This window comes from Pogona vitticeps, chromosome 5 (assembly GCF_051106095.1).
Source record: "Pogona vitticeps strain Pit_001003342236 chromosome 5, PviZW2.1, whole genome shotgun sequence".
NCBI lineage: Eukaryota > Metazoa > Chordata > Lepidosauria > Squamata > Agamidae > Pogona > Pogona vitticeps.
The window spans coordinates 120,572,323-120,589,596 of NC_135787.1; the positions used below are offsets into that span (position 1 = coordinate 120,572,323).

Genomic DNA, 17,274 nt, shown 5'->3' on the forward strand with positions numbered 1-17,274 from the left:
AGAGTGTTCATCCTTTACTTGAAAAACAGTCATACAGAGGAAGAGAAGGTTCTGTTCTCGGTCATTCCAGGGTACAAAACACGTAATAATGGGCTGAAGTTACAGGAAGCCAGCTTTTGGTTGAATATCAGGTAAAACTTTCTAACTATTAGAGCAGTACAACAAGGGAACCAATTACCTCAGGAGGTGGTGAGCTCTCCAACACTGGAGGCATTCAAGGAAAAAATAGACAAGCATCTGTCAGATATACTTTGGATTACTGCATTGAGTAGGGGATTGGACTTGATGGCCTTACAGGCCCCTTATTCTATGATTTCATCAAAGTCTCTATCACATAATCTTATTTATTCCTGGAATATCCCTACATAGCATTTAGGAGTGTTGTTTTCAGGAGTTCATAGACCTATAATAAATAACCCTTGGTTTTGTGTGTGAATATCTTGTGGTTAACCATCTGAATCGCAGTTTGGACCATCTTGTGAAATATTTTTAGGACCAGTCCCACCTACCCAGGCTGCCCATTTAGCAGTCCTTCTCAAGAGGTTTTTAAAAATCGGGGTAGGGTAGAGCTGGCACCTTTCCTGAACAGTACAACCTCCCTAGCTCCGATGTATTATAAAAACAAGATGGGGTCTGGTTTGACTACTGGTCATGTGGTCTAAGTGATGAAGTTGACTAAGTCCATGAAAGTTCATAACACAGCAAATGTGTTCATCTGTAAGGTGCCGCAAGATTCTCATGTTGTTTTTGCTGCAGCAGACTCATACACCTATGTCTCTCAAGTGTCAAAGTAACGGTGAAATTGTATAGGGCAAGGAATTGACTTGGCAGAGACAGATTTGGCTTTCTCCCACCTTTTCAATACAACAAATAGGAAACACACTTCTCACTCGCTAACCATTTTATGCAGTGTGACAGGCAAAAGCAGTAGTGTTTGCTTTCCCCCAGTCTGCTTGATAACCCAGGCAGGGAGGTCAAGGCAATGTTTCTAGAGAGAGGTAGAGGGAGATTGATTCAACATCACAGGTCTGCAAAAATCCTTTTGTCAAGCTGGTGCTATTTGTCAAGAATGGAACAAAAGAATTAGACTTAGTGTGTATCTAAGCATCATTCTGATTTCCTGGGCAGACGGGAGAGAGATGGTGAGTTAAATGAAAATAAGAGGCTGAATCACTTGGGTCATTCTTTACACAACACTCCAGCAAATCCTCTGCAAGTTAATTAACATCAAGGTGGAGTCAAGTGGATGTTCCTGCTGTAGATGGGACAACGAGAGTCAATGACAGCCTGACAGCCAACCAAAAAGCCCTGATTTAATTGAATTGATAGCTCATTTGGACATTCATTCCCATCCAATATAATAAAATTCATAGTGAGAATCTAAGCAGCCATCCCTTTCTGAATACTGTTTCTAGCACACACCAGCTATGGGATACGGAGAAGTGATCCAGATTTCCAAACCATTGCCCATAAATGCATTTTTCTGCATATCTGAGTGTCTGCAGCTTCCCAGTGTGTTTCTGCAGGAAAGGACTCATCTATACAGCTGCATTCACAACACAAAATAATTTTATGGGATTTCCATCTACTGTAGTGTCTTTCCTGCAATTAAATATTCAGGGGTTATGGCTCCCTGGAAGATATACTTTCCTATACTGTACCTAGCTATGGTGGAATTGGAAAAACAGAACCAAGGCAGAGTGAGAGTCAAATGACATATCAGGTTGAGAAAGGGCTAACGTTCTCTTAGGTTCAGCAGTCTGTAATAAGAGGTTTAATTCCTCTGTAAATGGCTGGTTTGTATTTTTTTCCTGCTGACTACTTTTAGACTGTTCTTATACTGTGGTGCTATATTGTCTTGATTTTCTTGTCATTTTTTTGAGAGGAGAGTATGTTACACTGGGAACCTTTTGAAGGACAGGCTCTGATCCTCATTCAAAACAACAGGAGCCTATCTATGTCTGCTCAGTGAGGATTCTTTGGTAATCAAGCACAGGACTTGAGACAAAATAGATAATGTTTAGGCTGGCCCCTTACAGGCATTTCCCAGTTTAAAAGGATCACTGCATAAGCAATAAATCAGCCTAGGGTTTGTATTTTGTTAGTAAAAGAGTGGCAAATAATACAAAAGTAATTGTAGCAACATCTACCAAGATGGAAAGTTCTCTTTCAGAAACATTCTTGCTTAGCTTTTGTCTCTGGAAAGTGAAGATGACATGCTCAAAAGCTGAACATCCCTACCTACAAGCAAACGTTGCTTTTATTTATAAATGTGATGGCTAGGGTTTGTTGTTGTGAGAATGGACCATGCCGTTGAAGGCACATCAGGGGTATTAATGAACCATGGAAGACAATGTGCCAATTTTCTGATTTACAAAAAGACAAAACAGAACTTTTAAAAATTAAAATAAAGCTCAGTTCTATGAGTCCACTATTCCAACACATGGTAAATGAAGGATAACTTTTTTCTCTGTCCTACTAGCCTTAAATTCCTGTAACTCTAAGGGAACAACCATGCAGGATGGTGCTGGTTTCCTCTCTCCATCCTCAATAATCCCATTTTGGAATACAAAAGGCCTGGTCTTTGGGAATGTTCAAAAATTCAACTACCTCACATACTTCAGGGCTGGAAGACACTGGACCCTCTATCAATTCACGAATCACTACTCCCAACATGCCTCACCATTGGCCAGGCTGGCTGGAGCTCATAGAAAGTGAAGGTCAACAAAATCTGAACAGAAACATGCTCTTTGGGGCATGCCCAATGGAATCCTATTGTGTAACAATAGTAGGCTTGTTCCCACATTCAGGTCTATACAACAAATGTTGAGGAAGGGAAAACAGAATCATTTTCACCAGCTCCAGCCTCTGACCTGCATGGATTCCTCTGAAACTACTGATAGAGCAATTCATTGATTTGGATAAACACAGAGATGGATGTTTTTGATCTGAAATGTTTATCATCTCTATGTGGTGAAAGGCAAAGGGAGCTCCAGTTCACAGACATTTAGAGAACCAGACTTGCCTTAGACATCAGTGCCTACATAGTTGCATATATTAACAAGTAGACATCAGGGACACTAGTCAACTGACATCAACACTCTGGTTGTAGGCTAGCAGCTCTTCACATCGGTCATGGTTCCTATATAAATAGAATTTGACCTATTTAAATAGTATTGCTTTTCTGAAGCATGCATGAAAGTTAATTGTGTTGTAATTCTTACCTGCAGGGATTATGCCAATCCTGATATTGCATTGGACTAATGGTGCTTTGGGATTATTTTGGTCTATGCCATAATCCTTCTGGGTTCTTCCGATCAGGCCATGCATCACTTCGCTGAACATTCCGTCCCCACCAACACAAATGACGCTGCCAGAAAATGCACAAATTAAAATTTGCACTGACAGTAAATAAATGAATGTGTCAAAAGCTCTAATGTAGAAGACACTATTAATTTTATTAAGTCTTTGCTTTACATTCCTCTACCAAGTTCTTTAGATTAGCTTAATGCAAAGGCCTGTAACTCAAAATAAAAATTCAGAGAATAAAGCTGGGAAGAACTGACATCTTCTTGCTGCCATGCTTAAAACATTTTCCATCACTTCATCGGTCCCTGTGCAAGAAGCATCACAAAATCATGACAATAAGGCAGATGTCCAGATAGCTAGTGCCTGGGCTAATTTATTTTGGGAATGGGATAAAAAAATTTCCAGATATCTCCGCTAGCTCTGGGTACTTTTCAAGCTCTGGATAGTTTGCACTCCAAATCAGAAACAAGCAGAATATGGCTTATAAGTCCCAGGCATCATGTTTTCAGTACCCATGTCTACCCGAAGTGTTAGGATTTTTCTTTATTTCTTTTGCTCAAAGGTCCCCTTGTGCCCTTTAGGGAGTGTGGGGCAGAATACTGCCATAGTCCAACATCATTGTCTATTATAACCCCCTCCCAGGTTATTCTGGCAGCTCTAAAGAAACTAGGGAAACAGGATCCATCTTGAATGAGACAGGGATAGGACTGAAAGTGTTATTTCTCTTGAAGTATTCTTCAGCTGCCAAAGATCACAGCACCTGCTTTCTTATCATGTGAGCAGTAAGTCTGAAGGTCTGTTTTGCCTTTCTAGTCCTGATACCATCATAATTAGGGAGAAGTGATTCAACTGATTTCGGGGGTGGCTGGAAAGAGCAGCAGGTTTTGCGAAGGGGATCTGACACGTTGAAGAACTATCTAAAAGGAAACTTTCTGAGTATAAAGGGAGCTTAAGAAGCTTAATTGTGCTTTGCTCCATTGCAGTTTTGTTTTGCTGCACAGAAGTGACCTTTGCTTATCCTCAGAAGCTGTGTTGTCTTCAGTGCTGTTAAGTAAATATTAGAGAGTTAGGTTAACTTTATTGCTTTATTGTTTTATTGGATTGGTTTTATTGGATTGCTTTTTATAAATCACTGTTGCCATAAATTTTGCCTTTTAAATTTTTTTATTGCCTCCTTGTCATTTTTTATAAAATATATTCTTGTCTTCATATTAAAGCCTGGCTATTCACTGGGGATTTGATACTAAACCCAACCTTAACCCAACCTTAACCCCTCTCTCATCTACCAGCACTCCTTTTAGTGTGTGTGGTGACAGCATATTTTCTCCTGCTTTAGTGTGCAAGAAAAGGGCACAGCCTTCTGGGTTTTGGAGTTCCTGCTCATGTCAGTTAGTCCTTAAAGGTTTACACTAGCTGTATGGAATCAGCTTGCACAAAAGCAGCTTTCACTGGGCCTAGGTAATTTTTAGGAGGCACACAAGACAAGCCTATGCAGCAATGACAGCAGCCGCTATGATTAAAGTGGCATGCAAAGTTATCCCTCCAGAATGTTATTTTGTGTGCTACAGTTGGTTGTATGCAGAGGTCCACTGAGAAATGTACTGGTATCATATGGCTTCACAAAAAATCATTTTGGAAAATGTTCACTTCATGGATGTTTTTATGACTGGAAAATTCTCAGCATCATAACTAGTGATTCCAAGGCATAGGCCATGCTAGCATTCAGGCTTCTCACATGAGAAGGCTGCTCCATACAATAATGTGCCTGTTATGTTTGTGTTGCTTCTGTGGAGTATCTGTGATTGCCACCAGCCTGCTAGGACATATGAAACCGTTCTGACACTAAGCAGGTACAAAGTATCTTTCGAATGATATCTATATTGTTTGGTGCTGGGGGACCTCAACATCCATGCCGAGGCTATCTTGATTGGGGTGGCTCAGGACTTCATGACCACCATGACAACCGTGGGGCTGTCTCAATGTGTCACCAGCCCGACACATGAGAAGGGCCATACTTTGGACCTGGTTTTCTCAACGGAAGATGGTGGGATGTGGCAGGGCTGGTTGTGACGCCATTATCATGGCCAGACCACTTCCTGGTCAAGTTTAGTCTATTAGCTTCTTCTCTCCTCTGCAAGGGTGGGGGATCTATTAAGATGATCTGCCATCGGAGACTAATGGATCTGGATGGTTTCCTGAATGCTCTGGAGGATTATCCATCAGATACGGTCGGTGCTCCTGTCGAAGCTCAGGTCACCCTATGGAATAGGGAGATGACCCAGGCAGTTGACACAATTACGCCGAAGCACCCTCGCCTGTACGCAGAGCCCAGACAGGTCCTTGGTATAAATCTGAACAGCGGGCAATGAAGCGAGAGGGGAGACGGCTGGAGTGCAGGTGGAGGAAATCCTGCTGGTAGTCTGATCGAACACGACTTAGAGCCCATTATTGGACTTATTTCATGGCAATATGGCTGGCAAAACTGCAATGTTTCACCATCTGTATTGCTTTCTCAGAATGTCATCCAGCAGAGCTGTTTCGGGTGGTCCGGGATCTTCTTCAACCAGGAAATATGGTGGAGGTGCTGGACCACTCATCTGCTTGCTGTGATGAGTTTGCTATTCATTTTGAGGGGGAAATCACTCAAATTCGCAGTGGGTTGGACTCCACCATTAGTGCAGAATCAGAGGAAGTGTCAAGTGTGCTGTGCTTAGGTCACGTATTAATGGATGAGTTTCAATTGATGGGACCTGATGATGTGGACAAAGTGCTTGGATCTATCCACTCTACCACCACTCTGCTTGATCCTTGCTTATCTTGGCTAATTGGAAGATCTGCGAGGGGGATTCGCACCTGGGTCCAGGAGGCAGTGAATGCCTGTTTGAGAGAAGGAGTGGTCTCTACCGCCTTGAAAGAGGTGGTAATTCGGCCACTTCTTAAAAAGCCTAACCTGGACCCAAAGCTGGTGGTTAACTACCGACCAGTGGCGAACCTCCCTTATTTCGGCAAGGTGTTGGAGCGGGTTGTGGCTGGGCAACTCCAGGCACTGCTGGATGAAACGGATTTTCTGGATCTATTTCAATCGGGTTTCAGGCTGGGCTTTGGTATGGAGGCTGCCTTGGTCGCCCTGTACAATGACCTTTGCCAGGAGAGAGACAGGGGGAGTGTGACCCTGTTGATACTCCTGGACCTTTCCACAGCTTTTGACACCATCAACCATGGTGTCCTTCTGGATAAGCTGGTTAGATTGGGAGTTGGGGGCAACGCTTTATGGTGGTTCCGCTCCTTCCTGGCTGACTGTGTCCAGAGGGTGGTGCTGGGGGACATTTGCTCTGTCCCATGGTGTTTATGTCATGGAATTCCTCAGGGCTCGATACTGTCCCCCATGCTGTTTAACATCTATATGAAACCTCTGGGAGAGGTCATCAAGAGGTTTGGGCTGAGGAGTCAGCAATATGCTGATGACACTCAGCTCTACCTCTTGTTTTCCACCAATCCAGGTGAGGCTGTTTCTGTGCTGAACTCGTGTCTAGACCTGATCATGGACTCGATGAGGGTTAATAAACTGAAACTCAATCCAGACAAGACAGAAGTTCTCTTAGTGGGTGCTTCGCCAGACAGGCTGGAAGGTAATTTTCCTGCCCTGAATGGGTTGCACTCCCCCTAAGGGACGGGGTGCTCCTGGACCCCGGTATAACTCTGAAGGGCCCAGGTGGACTTGGTGGCCTGAGGCGCCTTCCTTCAGTTGTGGAAATTATACCAGCTATGGCCCTACCTGGATGAGCAGAGTCTCATGACAGTTACACATGCACTGGTAACATCCCATACAGATTACTGCAATGCTCTGTAATCTATACGGGATGTTACCCGTATAGATTTCTGAAGACGGTCTGGCGACTGCAAGTGGTCCAGAATTGAGCTGCACAGCTGGTGAGTGGTGGGGCCGCCAGGGAACACATCAGGCTGATTCTGTTTGAATTACAGTGGCTACCAGTTGCTGCCCGGGCCCAATTTAAAGTGCTTGTTTTGACGTATAAAGCCCTAAACGGCTTGGGTCCTGGATACCTGAAGGACCGCCTCCTTACATATGAGCCTACCGGGCAATTAAGATCAAGCCAGGGGGCCCTCCTGAAAGAGCCATCCCTCAAGGAGATAAGAGGGATGGCTTGTAGACAAAGGACCTTTTCGGCAGCTGCCCCCAGACTATGGAATGCCATCCTGAGGGAGATTCCTCTGGCGCTGACGTTGATGACGTTTATACAGTATATTGCTCATTTAAAAATTATACTTTATTTTCATTTGTGATTGTAAACTGCCTGGAGACTGTAACATAGGAGGCAGTCAGAAAATGTAATTAAAACTAGGCCAGTTAGTAGTAAGCAAAGGATTTCCTGCAATTTCTTGGCACTGATTACGTTTCTTCAGCACAGACAATCTAGCTCCCTTGATATTTTGTTATTGATTTGAATGGCAAATGGGTCACACTCATGAATTGAAACAAAATGGTATTTTCCGCACTGAAAATGTTAAATTATATGGACAGTCGGCAGTTCACAGCAAAGAAAACATGTTTACTTTTAAGATATATAATAAGAGTAAAACCCAGTGGTATGTCGTGCTGTAGGAGCCTCACTGGAATGAATGGAAGTGGAGCAAGCAGTCTTCGGTCCTTTGTGTACCCTATTCATTTAGAGAGAGTAGCATATAAATCCGTTTACCTAAAGAAAGTATGGCTGCTTAATTGTGAACTATAATCCTACACATGACTACTCAGAAGTAAGTCACACTGAATTCAGTAGGACTTACTCCCAGGTTAAGTGCATATACATTTACAGTTTGGTTTAATGATCCAGTGTTACTACTCACAAGAAAATCCTGCATGCATATTTCAGCATGTGCTTTGTTAACCATGATTTCCTACTGAACCAATGTCATGTGTTGGGAAACAGAAGAACAGACTTGAACAACATTAAAAACAAAGTCCACACACCCATTTGTACTGCCCTTAAATGCAGCACCCTAAGGGGACAAATGCAAGCAGGGCTTGCTGGAGTCCAGTGTTAAAAGTCAGAGTGGAGCCTAAAACTTAACCACTCAATGGAAAAATCAAAGCTAAAAAACGCCTCTCCTGGGGTAAAATCTCCTGGAGGCAAGTTTTGTATGGAAATGATGTATCTTTGTAGATAGGAGGGTGGGGGAAAAATAATTTGTCTTTGCTTCTCAGGTCATCATTTGTGAAAGGACAGATAGTGCCCGACCCCCTTGAAACCTTATATACACTGTTGTTCTTCAAATAGAATCTGGCTCTATTTCATTACAGTTTGCTGATTTCTCCAGCAACTCAATAACTGGCCATAAAATCCCACCATGAGAGCTCTACAGGCCTCATTTGGCTGGGAGGAAAGTCACTGTTTCATCCAGCTCTGCATTCAAAGTCTTATCATCTGCTCTGAGATATTTGGCATGTCAGGAAGAGATAAATTGACCTTGTTTCCTGACTGACACTGTGATAGACTTCATAGAAGTGGGGCATGTATTGGTTTGACTTCCATCCCAAATCTACCCAATTCAGATTTTAACCTCTCCAAGTGTCTGGATCCAATGCTCTTGCTTATGGCAATGATGAGCCAGAAAGGGCAACAAAGGCAACAGGAAATGACACCAGACGGGTACAGAATGTTGGTAATTTGTCTGCTTGTAACCACTGGCCGACCTGCCTGTAACAACTCCAACATCATTCAGTGCATTCAGAATAGTACAAGATGCCTGTCGCCTCCTGCAACCACTGCCATGCCCGGGATAATTAAAATCTCAATACTATTTGACTGAGCGTTGTAGTAATTAGTGAAAGATTAATGCCCAAAGAATTGTGACTTTGCTAGAAAGCCCTTACATTAGCAGACAAGCTGGCAGTTTTAATTAATTTCTGTATAACCAGGGACTGCAGCAGTCCTCAATTAGCATTCGGAGATGCAGTCGCAAGGATACAGAGTTCTGTGAGTACATGAAGCTTGAGTTGTGGGTTTTAGGAGGGGAAAGAGATATTTTGTGCACAAGGGATTCACCGTCACCTTCCTCAACCAACAACAGAGAAACTCTGTTATATACACAAACTAGTTTAGACAGATTACAACGTGTCCTGGCAGATTACAATGAGCAGTTGCAGGCATGAGAGGGACAGAACAGAAATTAGTTTGCACGACTATTTGTCTAGAGCTCTTTTCCTTTCCCTAGAGCACTCAGAAATCGCTATAGGGTATCCTGGAAGGGATGGCCTGTATGCCAAGATATCCACATGCAATGCACTTGATAGGCACTGTATATGTTTACCATAAGACTTAGTAGAAGGCTTTTGTTTCATTGGGTAGTAATCAAGCCATTGTTGTTTTTCATAGATGTAACCAAATTACCAGACTGGAATGGCAGGATATCTTCAAGCCATACATTCTGCACTCCACTCAGGCAAGAGTATTTTGTTAAGTCCAGTGGGGTTGCCATGAATGCCACAAGCCAAGTCTAGTCCTCACTCGAATGAGTGTTCTTTCTAATAGAAGGATGAGAAACTTTGGTAAGGAAGAAGGGCCACACTAGACCCCCTAGGCCTAGAACCTATAGGACCGCTGCTGAAGCTCAGAGGTGGCCAGTGATTTTTGCTGTTGGGGCTACCAACATTCAACAGCATTTCCTTCTTTGAGGAAGGAAGAATATGCTTTTGTTGTTTTGCTTCTGCAGCGAAGGAAAATGGCTGCCACCCATTTCCAGAGATGTGGCCTGACAATCACAAATGTTGATTCCAAAATTAGCCTCTGGGCGTATGTGTCATGTGGGTGTTGGGAAGTTGCCCGTCACTGTTCTATGGCAAGCTAGTGTTTTCATCATCTGAGGGAATGGTAGGAACAGGGGAGCTCTCAGGCAGGGCTTTGTTGCTAGAGAAACAGGCCTCATATCAGTACAACACTCATGCCAGTGCCAGGCGCTCCTCCTCCAGGTGGGACATGAAACATGAGCAGAACTATAATTTATGGTAACTTGCCTGACTGGTTTCACTAAGACAGAAGTCAGGGGAGAGAAACCCCTGACTCAATGGCCCAGTTCAGTATGCAGGGGCACCTTGGTTGCCCCCAATGTCTCCACAAAGCCCCACTCCCTCAGTCGATTCCTGGAGATAAGAGGAAAGGGTGGGAAAGTTGAGAGAGGGGCAAACTGCAGTAATCTGTCCCATGGGGAGGCATCTGAGTCTGGAAGTGATGGCTGACTTTGTGAATGGCTTCACTCCCTCTCCATTTACAGGAAAGGTCAGGGAGAAGCTAAGTCAGCAACTAGGCAGCCAGAGATATATGTGAAGATTTTCAGACCAAGAGGAAGTGAAACTAATGTGGAGGATATATCAGGGATCCCCTAACAACTCTCCTCTGAAGAAGCTACTTGGATGAGTACTTCTTTCAGCCTAATAAGAAAGAAGTCCATTTGCCATGACTCAGCTTCCAGATAGGCAGCCAGAGATGTTAAGGACATCTCATTTGCTCTAAAGGGGATGCAAAGTAAAATGAAAGCTGGTTCTTTTGAAGTCTCCTTGTGATTGAACAGAACAGACAAGGAAAAGAAGTTAAGCAGATGTTTGAGACTACAATTACATTCATAAAAAGAGGCAACAATGGGTGTGGCCGAAGCAAGCACTCATGGCACTCTGGACATTAAAGAGGATTACTGACCTACTGAACACTATTCCAGCTTTGTATAAATACTCGTAAAGCACCTACACACAGACACACGCAGAGAGAGGGGGGGGGGGAGGGAGGGAGAGAGAGTCCTAAAAAGAGATTAATCTGTGAAAGAAATAACTTACCCATCATATTTCTCTAGATTAACTTCAAATAAATTATCCTTAGCATGATTGGCACGTTCAGTCACTATGAAGGGGAAAGACAATGAAAACCAGCTTAAGACAAAGTATTTAAGAAGGTAAATGTACTGCACATGACAACAGCCATTAGGGATTTATTGGCCCCCTGCTTTGGTTCCTGTCATTTTTCTTTAGGATGTGAAAAAACTGCAGATTCCCAAAGCAGCAAGCAGCAGGCTACTCACAATGAAGGTGGGACAGTAGCAGCCTCAGCAACCTGATCAGCAGAGCCAATGCTGCATCATGTTAAATGAAACTGCAATTACACCCATTCCCGAGCACCGTGTAGAGATGGATCATTCATGAAATTGGGCAGTGGGGGAGCTACATCCGCTTCCTTGTCAAAAAGCATCCATAAGGCTCATTGCCACAAATGTTGAATGCCCAATGATGCTACAGTAGAGGTGGGCAACGTGCAGCCTCCTTGGGCTCAATGTAGCCCTTTAGCATCAACACCCCCCAAAATAAAAATAATTAAAAAAAGTTTTTGCTCTTTGAAACCTGATTTTTGTAAAGAATTTTCTGGGGAGGAGGCAGGATCATAAAAGGTTCTGGGGTGGGTGTGTGCAGCCCCAGGACCTTGGGAGGGGGCACAGGCGGAACTGATTTACAGCTGCAATGGGAAGTGTTATGCCCTCAACTGTATGGACATACAACACCTATCAGTCTTGCACAGCATGGCCAATGGTAAGGGAAGACAGGGTTTGTAATCCAAATCATCAGAAGGTCATAAAGACATCTGGACCATAACTACTTTAACCCCACCCCTCCCAGGGCTTCTTTCTCCTTCCCTCCCTACGCCTCCACCTTCCCAAGGCTCAAAAGACCTTTTGCTAGTCAAACCTGGCAACTGCTTTGTCTTGAGGCAAATTGAAAAGAGAAACATTTTTAAAATATAAGGTAAGGCATAACAAAGAAAGAAAGGTTACTTACCTGTAACTATGGTTCTTCGAGTAGACCTCTGTGAATTCACACATATGGGTTTAGTCTGCGCCTGCACTGACGTTCTCGGAGTCTTCTACAGCTAAAAGTAACAATTTTATGGGACGATCCCCCAAAAGGCATATGCTCCTCCCACCTGAGATTCCCCTCAGTTCCTGTAATTTGTCTGCCGGGCACGAGAGTTGTACCATGATAAGATACCCGTGACGGACAGAGGGGAAGATGGGTGGGTAGTGTGAATTCACAGAGGTCCACTCGAAGAACCATAGTTACAGGTAAATAACCTTTCTTTCTTCTTCATGGCCTCTGTGAATACACACATATGGGTGACTGGCAAGCTTCACTTATTGGCCGGTGGGACGTCACGGTAGGAAGGATGCCCACACAGTTCTGCCAAATCCAGTGTTATTGCATGTTCCTGCGTCTAGGTGGTAGTGCTCCGCAAAGGTGGATGGCATGGCTCATATAGTTACACAGTAGACGTCAAGAAACTCGATTCTACTCAGGATGCAGTCATGGTAGAAGGCGCTCTGTGGAGGAAACCTAAAGCTGATGAGATGGTGACCCGCCTGACAACTTGTAAGCAATAGATACAGCCCGGACCATTGATCTAGAGATGGATATGACGAAGGTGGATCTTTGAAATGAGAACCATGAAAGCATAACAGAACCTGTCATTTGTTCAGAAGCTGTGGTAGTGTCCAAAACAAACGCTGGTGAGCATCTTGTGGAGCATGTGCTCTAGAGGAAATGATGGTGATCTGAAGAATCATGGTAAGATGAAGCATAGATAAATATGACAACTAACCAACTAGGTTAGGAATGAGACAATCAAGTAGGAAGCCACTATATCAGGAAAAATGAATAACAGGTAAATCAGATACCATCCGTCCACACCGCAGGTTCCCATGGCAGATATGACAGCCACTAAGAAGGCTGTTATAGAGTAATTAACTTCGCGTTTGAAGATGAATGGGCTCGAATGGCCATGTGAATTTAGAATGATGTATAGACCATTGAGGAACAATGTGTTTACATGGAGGATGGATAATATGGAGTCCTCTGAGGAGATGTTTGTCCACAGAGTGAGACACAAGCCCTAGTGGACCAGAATCATCTGGTCAATGGGCAACAGTAGCAGATACGTAACACTTGAAATGTCAAGTAGGTAGCCCTTTCAAAGGAAATTGGAAAGGTAGTTCTTTGTTTCAGTATATGTAATAAGACTTCATTTATTTACATATAGACATCGATTCAAAAGATTTAGAGCTCGATTGAACACTGAAGTCAAAGTGGCAATGTTCTTCAGAATGTCAAGTTCATGGACGATAGATCCAGATGGTCGACCATCCCTCCCTCCAAAGTTAGGAGGTGAGGAACCGGAGAGAGTGACCTGTGTCTGTCAATATTGATTTGAGACAGGTGGTATTGGTCATCATGGAGGTATTTGGATCGCGCTCGATCAGGAATGATTTTGACTAGGAATGATGGTGATGGAAGACTATCCCTAGAATAAAAGGTATCAGAGGGAAGAGTTATGGCAAGTTCCCTGTCCACTGCCATATGAACGCGTCTCCGACAGTGTCCTTGTCCACACCTGGACAGAAACAATAGAACCTGTGGTTGGCGTCCAGATCCCATCTAATACATCGATGATCGGCACTTCCCAACAGTGACAGAACCGAACTTGCCGTTGCTTGGAATAGTGATCCTCCACATGGTCGAACAGTAAAGGATACCACTATAGGAGTGATTCAAGGCTGAGTCTGACTTGCTATGGCACTGAATTCGTGGAGGCAATTAATTCGGGAAGAGGATTGCTTTGTATTTATTTATTTATTTATTTATTTATTTATTTATTTATTTATTTATTTATTTATTTATTTATTTAAAGAGAAACATACGCTGTAATACCAGTATAGGTGGACGTATATATCTTGCCGGGGAAGATTTCAAAACTGACACCTTGTGCCTTGTGAAAAAACCTTTTAGACGTAAAAAAATCAGATGGTAGAGTACACCTGATAAGATTTCTGAAAACAAAGATGGTACGGATGACTCCGTCCTTACTATGTCCATAAAAGTATAGGAGTAGAAGCTATTGCACAAGCCTGATGCTGTAACTAGGATTATGGCGTGCCTATCCAGGGGGTAAAGACCTCTTCCTGGATGGTACAGAAAAAGGGAGAAAGTATAACGTTACTGAAAAAATAACAAAATCATTTTTATAATGTAATCTAGAGAGATGTGGTAACATCCTTGAACAAACCAAGTTGTCTGGGAGGCTGAAAGTCCAGACACGGTTGAAAGGATTATGGGCAGAACTGAGAAAAGGACGAAAGGGCTGTAGACCCACATATACTGTTGTATTGGATGTAAAAACATTTCTAGTGCCATCAGTCTAGACTGAAGAGACTGGTACCATGCAATGAGAGATACTCAATTCTGTCCTTTGCCTCTCTGATGAACCAGTGGATTTTAACTAGGTGAACATTCTATCTATGCTGAGGGTGCCATGGAAGTTGAAGCATTTTGCGTGTCTAGCTGCAAACCCGTATTACCTTGCTAGAGCCGTGGTCTTGGTGTGAGTAGTTATAAAGTCTGCTGTAATGGATTCTAAGATAGAAAGAATCTTAGACCATAATTGTCCTTAGTAGACGCCCATTGCGACTAGTCGTTGGGCACGTGGAGCAGAAGCGATTGAAGGGAATAAGTCTCCCTGTCAATTACATTGATGTTTCCGTATTTTATAGTAGGGTTCCGGGAAATCATTTCTTGTTTTGAAGAAATCTGCTCTATGATGATTAAAGTGGGGCTGGTGTCATCCCAAATTTTATATACCATTTCCATATACCCTGTACGTGTAATACATTCATCCACAGATCTCCAAATAGGTCTGGAAAAGGAGGTTCCTCCACTCACAATGAACGGGAGGCGGTCAACCGAGAAGTGAGCTGTGCATATACAAAGAGCACACTGAAGGTGACAGAAGATGATCACGCATCGCATCATGTTGAAGGGAGATAGCTGGAGGAGTGAGATCCGAGATTATGCTCAGAATTGGCAAATGTACAATTCAAAAACGGGACCGGTCGTGTTTGGTCATAATGGGCTTCGACCCCAGATGGATTGTAATCTGGGAAGCATCTATTCCTGTCGAAGTGCTAATATGATAGAGAAAACAAGAACAAAGTCTTATGCAAGTTGGGGCCGATCCTAATGGGCTTCAACATAAAATGTGTCAGCATACGGGAATCATCTTTCCATGTCGAAATGTAAACATGGTGGAGAAATGGGAACTTTAGGTGAACCGTGTCCAGTCCAATTAGAATAGGCTTTGAGAGGCATTTTCCCATGCCGAAGTGTTGAAGTTCCAATGGAAGGTGGAAATATTTAACTTGCCCACGTCAAGCCCGGTCCTAATAGGCTTGAAGAGAAAGGGACTAGTATATGAGCAGCATCGTTTCTTGCTAAGTAATGATATGTCAGTCAAGCCAGATCAAATGGACTTCGATGCCAGACTGCCTGGCATAAGGGGAGGATTCTCCCATGCTGAGCTGCTGAAATGGTGGGGAAAAACGGAAGCATTCAGTTTGTCTATCTCGAGCCCGATCATAGCATGTTGTGACATGAGATGAATTGGCATATGAGATGTATAGAGGCATGGTGAAGTGTAGCTTGTCCATGTCGAGCCTGACCCAGATGGGCTTGGTATGAGGTGGACCAGCATATGAGAAATATTGCTCCATGCCAAAGTGTAGTTTGTACATGTCGAGCCCGATCAGAATGTGCTTTGATATGAGATGAGTTGGCATATGAGAAGTATTGGTTTATGCCGAAGTGTAGTTTGACCCCATTGAGACCAACCAGAATGTGGCTCTGATATGAGATAGGCCGAAATATGAGAAAGATCAGTCTATGCGGAAGTGTAGTTTGACCATGTGGAGCCCAACCAGAATGGTCTTTGATACAAGTGGAACCGGCATATGAGAAGTATTGTTCCATGCCGAAGTATAGTTTGCCTGTGTCGAGGTCGACGAAAGTGGGCATTGATATGAGGCCAATCGGCATATGAGAAGTATTGTTCCATGCCAAAGTGCAGCTTGTCCATGTAGAGCCCAACCAGAATGGGCTTTGATACAAGATGGACCAGTATAGGAGAAGTATTGTTCCATGCCAAAACATAGTTTGCCCGTGTCGAGCCCAACCAGAATGGGCTTTGACATGAGATGGACTGGCATATGAGAATATAGCTCGATGTCGACGTGTAGTTTGTGCATGTCGAGCCCGACTAGAGTGGGCTTTGCCCTGGGATAGACCGGCATATGAGCATATAGCTCGATGCTGAAGCGTAATTTGTCCATGTGGAGCCCGACCAGAACGGAATTGACATGAGATGGATTGGCATATGAGCATATAGCTCGACACCGAAGCGTAATTTGTCCATGTCGAGCCCAACCAAAATGGACTTTGACATAAGATGGACCTGCACCTGAGGATATAGCTCGCTGCCGAAGCGTAGTTTGTCCATGTCGAGCCCGACCAGAATGGGCTTTGACATGACCGGCATATGAAAAATAGCTTGATGCCGAAGCGTAGTTTGTCCATGTCGAGCCCGACCAGATGCTGGGGACAAAGTGAAGTGTTTAGTTTGTTTCTGTCATTCCTCATGTGAGGAAAGAAGAGCCTCGAGGTCAAGAATCTGGACGGTCAAATGCCCGCCCTAATATAGGGCTACAATGGGCCACGGCCGGACTGGATGATAGCGCAGTCACCGAATGGCCAGTTGGAAGAGAGAGGTTACTGGGCGATCTTGGAGTCTATGCAGATGGATCATACATACTCTCTCTTTCAGTGGCAATACGCCGCTGTCCATCGATGATTCACCAGTCTCTCTCTGAGACATGCCTCTCTTTCTCTCTCCTCTTCTCGTGAGATAGAGGAAGAGCCTCGAACTCCAACTCCAGAACGTCAAATGCCCGCCCTCATGTAGGGCTCTGCTTTTAATACCATTCTACCAAATAGGTTGTTTTTTAAAATGATCAACCTGGGATTACCTCAGGAGATCTGCATGTGGATAAAGGATTTTCTGACAGATAGGCCACAGTCAGTAAGGATGG

The 17,274-nt window shown here is 43.7% G+C and overlaps 1 protein-coding gene across 3 annotated transcripts in view; it reads right to left on the bottom strand.

The window, feature by feature from the left end:
* Positions 1–17,274, bottom strand: part of CERK (ceramide kinase) — a 62,720-nt gene that overhangs the window by 21,465 nt on the left and 23,981 nt on the right. For all 3 annotated transcript variants that reach the window (XM_078394392.1, XM_020796995.3, XM_020796994.3), the window contains 2 exons: positions 11,156–11,219; positions 3,225–3,370 (listed from right to left, as the gene is read on the bottom strand). In XM_078394392.1, the coding sequence (XP_078250518.1) occupies positions 3,225–3,370; positions 11,156–11,219 (210 nt within the window). The remainder of the gene's footprint in view (positions 1–3,224; positions 3,371–11,155; positions 11,220–17,274) is intronic.